The sequence below is a fragment of the Branchiostoma lanceolatum genome, chromosome 15 (genome assembly GCF_035083965.1).
Source record: "Branchiostoma lanceolatum isolate klBraLanc5 chromosome 15, klBraLanc5.hap2, whole genome shotgun sequence".
Taxonomy (NCBI): Eukaryota; Metazoa; Chordata; class Leptocardii; order Amphioxiformes; family Branchiostomatidae; genus Branchiostoma; species Branchiostoma lanceolatum.
The window spans coordinates 8612767-8625913 of record NC_089736.1 but is presented as its reverse complement, the minus strand read 5'-3'; the positions used below and the strand labels follow the sequence as shown (position 1 = coordinate 8625913).

General features: G+C 52.1%; 1 protein-coding gene and 1 long non-coding RNA gene across 4 annotated transcripts in view; one reads left to right on the top strand and one right to left on the bottom strand.

The window, feature by feature from the left end:
• The window catches only part of LOC136420653 (uncharacterized), a 541092-nt gene that overhangs the window by 206041 nt on the left and 321904 nt on the right, over nt 1-13147 (bottom strand). The gene's annotated exons all lie outside the window — the stretch shown is intronic.
• Nucleotides 3392-5095, top strand: LOC136420966 (salivary glue protein Sgs-3-like; the record flags this gene model as incomplete). The annotated part of the gene is made up of 3 exons (XM_066408108.1): nt 3392-3419; nt 4518-4654; nt 4778-5095. Coding segments are annotated over exons 1-3 (483 nt in total), but the record flags the coding sequence as incomplete, so codon positions are not given.

Sequence of the window (13147 nt, the reverse complement as noted above, 5' to 3'; positions counted from 1 at the left end):
CTCGGGACCTACCACTCAAGCTGGGACTGGAAGCACAGTGCTGCCAACAACAGTTACAAGCTTCACTACAAGCCAGAGTGCCACTCAAAGCACAACGCAACAAACCACATCCGATACCACGCAAACTACGGCTCCAACCACAAGCCAGGCAACTACCACTCCTGCAACGACAGGAACCACCACAACTCAGCAAACTACACTCTTCACTGGCACAACTACTCCAGGCACAACCCAGACCACAACTCCAGGAACTACAGCTGACATGACAACTACAGGGACATCTGGCCCAAGTACAATCGTCAGTACTTCGGCCACTACCAGTGACACCACATCTCAAGCCACTACATCTCAGCAAACAACAGCGACTGCAGGTCCAACCACAACAGGACCAACGGCACTCTACACTACCACCCAAACGACTCCTGAAGGTACAACTCAACCAACTACCTCGGGACCTACCACTCAAGCTGGGACTGGAAGCACAGTGCTGCCAACAACAGGTGCAAGCTTCATTACAGGCCAGAGTGCCACTCAAAGCACAACGCAACAAACCACATCCGATACCACGCAAACTACGGCTCCAACCACAAGCCAGGCAACTACCACTCCTGCAACGACAGGAACCACCACAACTCAGCAAACTACACTCTTCACTGGCACAACTACTCCAGGCACAACCCAGACCACAACTCCAGGAACTACAGCTGACATGACAACTACAGGGACATCTGGCCCAAGTACAATCGTCAGTACTTCGGCCACTACCAGTGGCACCACATCTCAAGCCACTACATCTCAGCAAACAACAGCGACTGCAGGTCCAACCACAACAGGACCAACGGCACTCTACACTACCACCCAAACGACTCCTGAAGGTACAACTCAACCAACTACCTCGGGACCTACCACTCAAGCTGGGACTGGAAGCACAGTGCTGCCAACAACAGTTACAAGCTTCAGTACAACCCAGAGTGCCACTCAAAGCACAACGCAACAAACCACATCCGATACCACGCAAACTACGGCTCCAACCACAAGCCAGGCAACTACAACTCCTGCAACGACAGGAACCACCACAACTCAGCAAACTACACTCTTCACTGGCACAACTACTCCAGGCACAACCCAGACCACAACTCCAGGAACTACAGCTGACATGACAACTACAGGGACATCTGGCCCAAGTACAATCGTCAGTACTTCGGCCACTACCAGTGACACCACATCTCAAGCCACTACATCTCAGCAAACAACAGCGACTGCAGGTCCAACCACAACAGGACCAACGGCACTCTACACTACCACCCAAACGACTCCTGAAGGTACAACTCAACCAACTACCTCTGGACCTACCACTCAAGCTGGGACTGGAAGCACAGTGCTGCCAACAACAGTTACAAGCTTCAGTACAAGCCAGAGTGCCACTCAAAGCACAACGCAACAAACCACATCCGATACCACGCAAACTACGGCTCCAACCACAAGCCAGGCAACTACCACTCCTGCAACGACAGGAACCACCACAACTCAGCAAACTACATTCTTCACTGGCACAACTACTCCAGGCACAACCCAGACCACTGCTCCCTTGACTACAGCTGACATGACAACTAGAGGGACATCTGGCCCAAGTACAATCGTCAGTACTTCGGCCACTACCAGTGACACCACATCTCAAGCCACTACATCTCAGCAAACAACAGCGACTGCAGGTCCAACCACAACAGGACCAACGGCACTCTACACTACCACCCAAACAACTCCTGAAGGTACAACTCAACCAACTACCTCGGGACCTACCACTCAAGCTGGGACTGGAAGCACAGTGCTGCCAACAACAGGTGCAAGCTTCAGTACAAGCCAGAGTGCCACTCAAAGAACAACGCAACAAACCACACCCGATTCCACGCAAACTACGGCTCCAACCACAAGCCAGGTAACTACCACTCCTGCAACGACAGGAACCACCACAACTCAGCAAACTACACTCTTCACTGGCACAACTACTCCAGGCACAACCCAGACCACAACTCCAGGAACTACAGCTGACATGACAACTACAGGGACATCTGGCCCGAGTACAATCGTCAGTACTTCGGCCACTACCAGTGACACCACATCTCAAGCCACTACATCTCAGCAAACAACAGCGACTGCAGGTCCAACCACAACAGGACCAACGGCACTCTACACTACCACCCGAACGACTCCTGAAGGTACAACTCAACCAACTACCTCTGGACCTACCACTCAAGCTGGGACTGGAAGCACAGTGCTGCCAACAACAGTTACAAGCTTCAGTACAAGCCAGAGTGCCACTCAAAGCACAACGCAACAAACCACATCCGATACCACCCAAACTACGGCTCCAACCACAAGCCAGGCAACTACCACTCCTGCAACGACAGGAACCACCACAACTCAGCAAACTACATTCTTCACTGGCACAACTACTCCAGGCACAACCCAGACCACTGCTCCCTTGACTACAGCTGACATGACAACTAGAGGGACATCTGGCCCAAGTACAATCGTCAGTACTTCGGCCACTACCAGTGACACCACATCTCAAGCCACTACATCTCAGCAAACAACAGCGACTGCAGGTCCAACCACAACAGGACCAACGGCACTCTACACTACCACCCAAACAACTCCTGAAGGTACAACTCAACCAACTACCTCGGGACCTACCACTCAAGCTGGGACTGGAAGCACAGTGCTGCCAACAACAGGTGCAAGCTTCAGTACAAGCCAGAGTGCCACTCAAAGAACAACGCAACAAACCACACCCGATTCCACGCAAACTACGGCTCCAACCACAAGCCAGGTAACTACCACTCCTGCAACGACAGGAACCACCACAACTCAGCAAACTACACTCTTCACTGGCACAACTACTCCAGGCACAACCCAGACCACAACTCCAGGAACTACAGCTGACATGACAACTACAGGGACATCTGGCCCAAGTACAATCGTCAGTACTTCGGCCACTACCAGTGGCACCACATCTCAAGCCACTACATCTCAGCAAACAACAGCGACTGCAGGTCCAACCACAACAGGACCAACGGCACTCTATACTACCACCCAAACGACTCCTGAAGGTACAACTCAACCAACTACCTCGGGACCTACCACTCAAGCTGGGATTGGAAGCACAGTGCTGCCAACAACAGTTACAAGCTTCAGTACAACCCAGAGTGCCACTCAAAGCACAACGCAACAAACCACATCCGATACCACGCAAACTACGGCTCCAACCACAAGCCAGGCAACTACCACTCCTGTACGGACAGGAACCACCACAACTCAGCAAACTACACTCTTCACTGGCACAACTACTCCAGGCACAACCCAGACCACTGCTCCCTTGACTACAGCTGACATGACATCTACAGGGACATCTGGCCCAAGTACAATCGTCAGTACTTCGGCCACTACCAGTGACACCACATCTCAAGCCACTACATCTCAGCAAACAACAGCGACTGCAGGTCCAACCACAACAGGACCAACGGCACTCTACACTACCACCCAAACGACTCCTGAAGGTACAACTCAACCAACTACCTCGGGACCTACCACTCAAGCTGGGACTGGAAGCACAGTGCTGCCAACAACAGTTACAAGCTTCAGTACAACCCAGAGTGCCACTCAAAGCACAACGCAACAAACCACATCCGATACCACGCAAACTACGGCTCCAACCATAAGCCAGGCAACTACCACTCCTGCAACGACAGGAACCACCACAACTCAGCAAACTACACTCTTCACTGGCACAACTACTCCAGGCACAACCCAGACCACAACTCCAGGAACTACAGCTGACATGACAACTACAGGGACATCTGGCCCAAGTACAATCGTCAGTACTTCGGCCACTACCAGTGACACCACATCTCAAGCCACTACATCTCAGCAAACAACAGCGACTGCAGGTCCAACCACAACAGGACCAACGGCACTCTACACTACCACCCAAACGACTCCTGAAGGTACAACTCAACCAACTACCTCGGGACCTACCACTCAAGCTGGGACTGGAAGCACAGTGCTGCCAACAACAGTTACAAGCTTCACTACAAGCCAGAGTTCCACTCAAAGCACAACGCAACAAACCACATCCGATACCACGCAAACTACGGCTCCAACCACAAGCCAGGCAACTACCACTCCTGCAACGACAGGAACCACCACAACTCAGCAAACTACACTCTTCACTGGCACAACTACTCCAGGCACAACCCAGACCACAACTCCAGGAACTACAGCTGACATGACAACTACAGGGACATCTGGCCCGAGTACAATCGTCAGTACTTCGGCCACTACCAGTGACACCACATCTCAAGCCACTACATCTCAGCAAACAACAGCGACTGCAGGTCCAACCACAACAGGACCAACGGCACTCTACACTACCACCCAAACGACTCCTGAAGGTACAACTCAACCAACTACCTCGGGACCTACCACTCAAGCTGGGACTGGAAGCACAGTGCTGCCAACAACAGTTACAAGCTTCAATACAAGCCAGAGTGCCACTCAAAGCACAACGCAACAAACCACATCCGATACCACGCAAACTACGGCTCCAACCACAAGCCAGGCAACTACCACTCCTGCAACGACAGGAACCACCACAACTCAGCAAACTACACTCTTCACTGGCACAACTACTCCAGGCACAACCCAGACCACAACTCCAGGAACTACAGCTGACATGACAACTACAGGGACATCTGGCCCAAGTACAATCGTCAGTACTTCGGCCACTACCAGTGACACCACATCTCAAGCCACTACATCTCAGCAAACAACAGCGACTGCAGGTCCAACCACAACAGGACCAACGGCACTCTACACTACCACCCAAACGATTCCTGAAGGTACAACTCAACCAACTACCTCGGGACCTACCACTCAAGCTGGGACTGGAAGCACAGTGCTGCCAACAACAGTTACAAGCTTCACTACAACCCAGAGTGCCACTCAAAGCACAACGCAACAAACCACATCCGATACCACGCAAACTACGGCTCCAACCACAAGCCAGGCAACTACCACTCCTGCAACGACAGGAACCACCACAACTCAGCAAACTACACTCTTCACTGGCACAACTACTCCAGGCACAACCCAGACCACAACTCCAGGAACTACAGCTGACATGACAACTACAGGGACATCTGGCCCGAGTACAATCGTCAGTACTTCGGCCACTACCAGTGACACCACATCTCAAGCCACTACATCTCAGCAAACAACAGCGACTGCAGGTCCAACCACAACAGGACCAACGGCACTCTACACTACCACCCTAACGACTCCTGAAGGTACAACTCAACCAACTACCTCGGGACCTACCACTCAAGCTGGGACTGGAAGCACAGTGCTGCCAACAAAAGTTACAAGCTTCAGTACAAGCCAGAGTGCCACTCAAAGCACAACGCAACAAACCACATCCGATACCACGCAAACTACGGCTCCAACCATAAGCCAGGCAACTACCACTCCTGCAACGACAGGAACCACCACAACTCAGCAAACTACACTCTTCACTGGCACAACTACTCCAGGCACAACCCAGACCACAACTCCAGGAACTACAGCTGACATGACAACTACAGGGACATCTGGCCCAAGTACAATCGTCAGTACTTCGGCCGCTACCAGTGACACCACATCTCAAGCCATTACATCTCAGCAAACAACAGCGACTGCAGGTCCAACCACAACAGGACCAACGGCACTCTACACTACCACCCAAACGACTCCTGAAGGTACAACTCAACCAACTACCTCGGGACCTACCACTCAAGCTGGGACTGGAAGCACAGTGCTGCCAACAACAGTTACAAGCTTCACTACAAGCCAGAGTTCCACTCAAAGCACAACGCAACAAACCACATCCGATACCACGCAAACTACGGCTCCAACCACAAGCCAGGCAACTACCACTCCTGCAACGACAGGAACCACCACAACTCAGCAAACTACACTCTTCACTGGCACAACTACTCCAGGCACAACCCAGACCACAACTCCAGGAACTACAGCTGACATGACAACTACAGGGACATCTGGCCCAAGTACAATCGTCAGTACTTCGGCCGCTACCAGTGACACCACATCTCAAGCCATTACATCTCAGCGAACAACAGCGACTGCAGGTCCAACCACAACAGGACCAACGGCACTCTACACTACCACCCAAACGACTCCTGAAGGTACAACTCAACCAACTACCTCGGGACCTACCACTCAAGCTGGGACTGGAAGCACAGTGCTGCCAACAACAGTTACAAGCTTCACTACAAGCCAGAGTTCCACTCAAAGCACAACGCAACAAACCACATCCGATACCACGCAAACTACGGCTCCAACCACAAGCCAGGCAACTACCACTCCTGCAACGACAGGAACCACCACAACTCATCAAACTACACTCTTCACTGGCACAACTACTCCAGGCACAACCCAGACCACTGCTCCCTTAACTACAGCTGACATGACAACTACAGGGACATCTGGCCCGAGTACAATCGTCAGTACTTCGGCCACTACCAGTGACACCACATCTCAAGCCACTACATCTCAGCAAACAACAGCGACTGCAGGTCCAACCACAACAGGACCAACGGCACTCTACACTACCACCCAAACAACTCCTGAAGGTACAACTCAACCAACTACCTCGGGACCTACCACTCAAGCTGGGACTGGAAGCACAGTGCTGCCAACAAAAGTTACAAGCTTCAGTACAACCCAGAGTGCCACTCAAAGCACAACGCAACAAACCACATCCGATACCACGCAAACTACGGCTCCAACCACAAGCCAGGCAACTACCACTCCTGCATCGACAGGAACCACCACAACTCATCAAACTACACTCTTCACTGGCACAACTACTCCAGGCACAACCCAGACCACAACTCCAGGAACTACAGCTGACATGACAACTACAGGGACATCTGGCCCAAGTACAATCGTCAGTACTTCGGCCACTACCAGTGACACCACATCTCAAGCCACTACATCTCAGCAAACAACAGCGACTGCAGGTCCAACCACAACAGGACCAACGGCACTCTACACTACCACCCAAACGACTCCTGAAGGTACAATTCAACCAATTACCTCGGGACCTACCACTCAAGCTGGGACTGGAAGCACAGTGCTGCCAACAACAGTTACAAGCTTCAGTATAACCCAGAGTGCCACTCAAAGCACAACGCAACAAACCACATCCGATACCACGCAAACTACGGCTCCAACCATAAGCCAGGCAACTACCACTCCTGCAACGACAGGAACCACCACAACTCAGCAAACTACACTCTTCACTGGCACAACTACTCCAGGCACAACCCAGACCACAACTCCAGGAACTACAGCTGACATGACAACTACAGGGACATCTGGCCCAAGTACAATCGTCAGTACTTCGGCCACTACCAGTGACACCACATCTCAAGCCACTACATCTCAGCGAACAACAGCGACTGCAGGTCCAACCACAACAGGACCAACGGCACTCTACACTACCACCCAAACGACTCCTGAAGGTACAACTCAACCAACTACCTTGGGACCTACCACTCAAGCTGGGACTGGAAGCACAGTGCTGCCAACAACAGTTACAAGCTTCAGTACAAGCCAGAGTGCCACTCAAAGCACAACGCAACAAACCACACCCGATACCACGCAAACTACGGCTCCAACCACAAGCCAGGCAACTACCACTCCTGCAACGACAGGAACCACCACAACTCAGCAAACTACACTCTTCACTGGCACAACTACTCCAGGCACAACCCAGACCACAACTCCAGGAACTACAGCTGACATGACAACTACAGGGACATCTGGCCCGAGTACAATCGTCAGTACTTCGGCCACTACCAGTGACACCACATCTCAAGCCACTACATCTCAGCAAACAACAGCGACTGCAGGTCCAACCACAACAGGACCAACGGCACTCTACACTACCACCCAAACGACTCCTGAAGGTACAACTCAACCAACTACCTCGGGACCTACCACTCAAGCTGGGACTGGAAGCACAGTGCTGCCAACAACAGTTACAAGCTTCACTACAACCCAGAGTGCCACTCAAAGCACAACGCAACAAACCACATCCGATACCACGCAAACTACGGCTCCAACCACAAGCCAGGCAACTACAACTCCTGCAACGACAGGAACCACCACAACTCAGCAAACTACACTCTTCACTGGCACAACTACTCCAGGCACAACCCAGACCACAACTCCAGGAACTACAGCTGACATGACAACTACAGGGACATCTGGCCCGAGTACAATCGTCAGTACTTCGGCCACTACCAGTGACACCACATCTCAAGCCACTACATCTCAGCAAACAACAGCGACTGCAGGTCCAACCACAACAGGACCAACGGCACTCTACACTACCACCCAAACGACTCCTGAAGGTACAACTCAACCAACTACCTTGGGACCTACCACTCAAGCTGGGACTGGAAGCACAGTGCTGCCAACAACAGTTACAAGCTTCAGTACAAGCCAGAGTGCCACTCAAAGCACAACGCAACAAACCACATCCGATACCACGCAAACTACGGCTCCAACCACAAGCCAGGCAACTACCACTCCTGCAACGACAGGAACCACCACAACTCAGCAAACTACACTCTTCACTGGCACAACTACTCCAGGCACAACCCAGACCACAACTCCAGGAACTACAGCTGACATGACAACTACAGGGACATCTGGCCCGAGTACAATCGTCAGTACTTCGGCCACTACCAGTGACACCACATCTCAAGCCACTACATCTCAGCAAACAACAGCGACTGCAGGTCCAACCACAACAGGACCAACGGCACTCTACACTACCACCCAAACGACTCCTGAAGGTACAACTCAACCAACTACCTCGGGACCTACCACTCAAGCTGGGACTGGAAGCACAGTGCTGCCAACAACAGTTACAAGCTTCACTACAACCCAGAGTGCCACTCAAAGCACAACGCAACAAACCACATCCGATACCACGCAAACTACGGCTCCAACCACAAGCCAGGCAACTACCACTCCTGCAACGACAGGATCCACCACAACTCAGCAAACTACACTCTTCACTGGCACAACTACTCCAGGCACAACTCAGACCACAACTCCAGGAACTACAGCTGACATGACAACTACAGGGACATCTGGCCCGAGTACAATCGTCAGTACTTCGGCCACTACCAGTGACACCACATCTCAAGCCACTACATCTCAGCAAACAAAAGCGACTGCAGGTCCAACCACAACAGGACCAACGGCACTCTACACTACCACCCAAACGACTCCTGAAGGTACAACTCAACCAACTACCTCGGGACCTACCACTCAAGCTGGGACTGGAAGCACAGTGCTGCCAACAAAAGTTACAAGCTTCAGTACAAGCCAGAGTGCCACTCAAAGCACAACGCAACAAACCACATCCGATACCACGCAAACTACGGCTCCAACCATAAGCCAGGCAACTACCACTCCTGCAACGACAGGAACCACCACAACTCAGCAAACTACACTCTTCACTGGCACAACTACTCCAGGCACAACCCAGACCACAACTCCAGGAACTACAGCTGACATGACAACTACAGGGACATCTGGCCCGAGTACAATCGTCAGTACTTCGGCCGCTACCAGTGACACCACATCTCAAGCCATTACATCTCAGCAAACAACAGCGACTGCAGGTCCAACCACAACAGGACCAACGGCACTCTACACTACCACCCAAACGACTCCTGAAGGTACAACTCAACCAACTACCTCGGGACCTACCACTCAAGCTGGGACTGGAAGCACAGTGCTGCCAACAACAGTTACAAGCTTCACTACAAGCCAGAGTTCCACTCAAAGCACAACGCAACAAACCACATCCGATACCACGCAAACTACGGCTCCAACCACAAGCCAGGCAACTACCACTCCTGCAACGACAGGAACCACCACAACTCAGCAAACTACACTCTTCACTGGCACAACTACTCCAGGCACAACCCAGACCACAACTCCAGGAACGACAGCTGACATGACAACTACAGGGACATCTGGCCCAAGTACAATCGTCAGTACTTCGGCCACTACCAGTGGCACCACATCTCAAGCCACTACATCTCAGCAAACAACAGCGACTGCAGGTCCAACCACAACAGGACCAACGGCACTCTACACTACCACCCAAACGACTCCTGAAGGTACAACTCAACCAACTACCTCGGGACCTACCACTCAAGCTGGGACTGGAAGCACAGTGCTGCCAACAACAGTTACAAGCTTCACTACAACCCAGAGTGCCACTCAAAGCACAACGCAACAAACCACATCCGATACCACGCAAACTACGGCTCCAACCACAAGCCAGGCAACTACCACTCCTGCAACGACAGGAACCACCACAACTCAGCAAACTACACTCTTCACTGGCACAACTACTCCAGGCACAACCCAGACCACAACTCCAGGAACTACAGCTGACATGACAACTACAGGGACATCTGGCCCGAGTACAATCGTCAGTACTTCGGCCACTACCAGTGACACCACATCTCAAGCCACTACATCTCAGCAAACAACAGCGACTGCAGGTCCAACCACAACAGGACCAACGGCACTCTACACTACCACCCAAACGACTCCTGAAGGTACAACTCAACCAACTACCTTGGGACCTACCACTCAAGCTGGGACTGGAAGCACAGTGCTGCCAACAACAGTTACAAGCTTCAGTACAAGCCAGAGTGCCACTCAAAGCACAACGCAACAAACCACATCCGATACCACGCAAACTACGGCTCCAACCACAAGCCAGGCAACTACCACTCCTGCAACGACAGGAACCACCACAACTCAGCAAACTACACTCTTCACTGGCACAACTACTCCAGGCACAACCCAGACCACAACTCCAGGAACTACAGCTGACATGACAACTACAGGGACATCTGGCCCGAGTACAATCGTCAGTACTTCGGCCACTACCAGTGACACCACATCTCAAGCCACTACATCTCAGCAAACAACAGCGACTGCAGGTCCAACCACAACAGGACCAACGGCACTCTACACTACCACCCAAACGACTCCTGAAGGTACAACTCAACCAACTACCTCGGGACCTACCACTCAAGCTGGGACTGGAAGCACAGTGCTGCCAACAACAGTTACAAGCTTCACTACAACCCAGAGTGCCACTCAAAGCACAACGCAACAAACCACATCCGATACCACGCAAACTACGGCTCCAACCACAAGCCAGGCAACTACCACTCCTGCAACGACAGGATCCACCACAACTCAGCAAACTACACTCTTCACTGGCACAACTACTCCAGGCACAACTCAGACCACAACTCCAGGAACTACAGCTGACATGACAACTACAGGGACATCTGGCCCGAGTACAATCGTCAGTACTTCGGCCACTACCAGTGACACCACATCTCAAGCCACTACATCTCAGCAAACAAAAGCGACTGCAGGTCCAACCACAACAGGACCAACGGCACTCTACACTACCACCCAAACGACTCCTGAAGGTACAACTCAACCAACTACCTCGGGACCTACCACTCAAGCTGGGACTGGAAGCACAGTGCTGCCAACAAAAGTTACAAGCTTCAGTACAAGCCAGAGTGCCACTCAAAGCACAACGCAACAAACCACATCCGATACCACGCAAACTACGGCTCCAACCATAAGCCAGGCAACTACCACTCCTGCAACGACAGGAACCACCACAACTCAGCAAACTACACTCTTCACTGGCACAACTACTCCAGGCACAACCCAGACCACAACTCCAGGAACTACAGCTGACATGACAACTACAGGGACATCTGGCCCGAGTACAATCGTCAGTACTTCGGCCGCTACCAGTGACACCACATCTCAAGCCATTACATCTCAGCAAACAACAGCGACTGCAGGTCCAACCACAACAGGACCAACGGCACTCTACACTACCACCCAAACGACTCCTGAAGGTACAACTCAACCAACTACCTCGGGACCTACCACTCAAGCTGGGACTGGAAGCACAGTGCTGCCAACAACAGTTACAAGCTTCACTACAAGCCAGAGTTCCACTCAAAGCACAACGCAACAAACCACATCCGATACCACGCAAACTACGGCTCCAACCACAAGCCAGGCAACTACCACTCCTGCAACGACAGGAACCACCACAACTCAGCAAACTACACTCTTCACTGGCACAACTACTCCAGGCACAACCCAGACCACAACTCCAGGAACGACAGCTGACATGACAACTACAGGGACATCTGGCCCAAGTACAATCGTCAGTACTTCGGCCACTACCAGTGGCACCACATCTCAAGCCACTACATCTCAGCAAACAACAGCGACTGCAGGTCCAACCACAACAGGACCAACGGCACTCTACACTACCACCCAAACGACTCCTGAAGGTACAACTCAACCAACTACCTCGGGACCTACCACTCAAGCTGGGACTGGAAGCACAGTGCTGCCAACAACAGTTACAAGCTTCACTACAACCCAGAGTGCCACTCAAAGCACAACGCAACAAACCACATCCGATACCACGCAAACTACGGCTCCAACCACAAGCCAGGCAACTACCACTCCTGCAACGACAGGAACCACCACAACTCAGCAAACTACACTCTTCACTGGCACAACTACTCCAGGCACAACCCAGACCACAACTCCAGGAACTACAGCTGACATGACAACTACAGGGACATCTGGCCCGAGTACAATCGTCAGTACTTCGGCCACTACCAGTGACACCACATCTCAAGCCACTACATCTCAGCAAACAACAGCGACTGCAGGTCCAACCACAACAGGACCAACGGCACTCTACACTACCACCCAAACGACTCCTGAAGGTACAACTCAACCAACTACCTTGGGACCTACCACTCAAGCTGGGACTGGAAGCACAGTGCTGCCAACAACAGTTACAAGCTTCAGTACAAGCCAGAGTGCCACTCAAAGCACAACGCAACAAACCACATCCGATACCACGCAAACTACGGCTCCAACCACAAGCCAGGCAACTACCACTCCTGCAACGACAGGAACCACCACA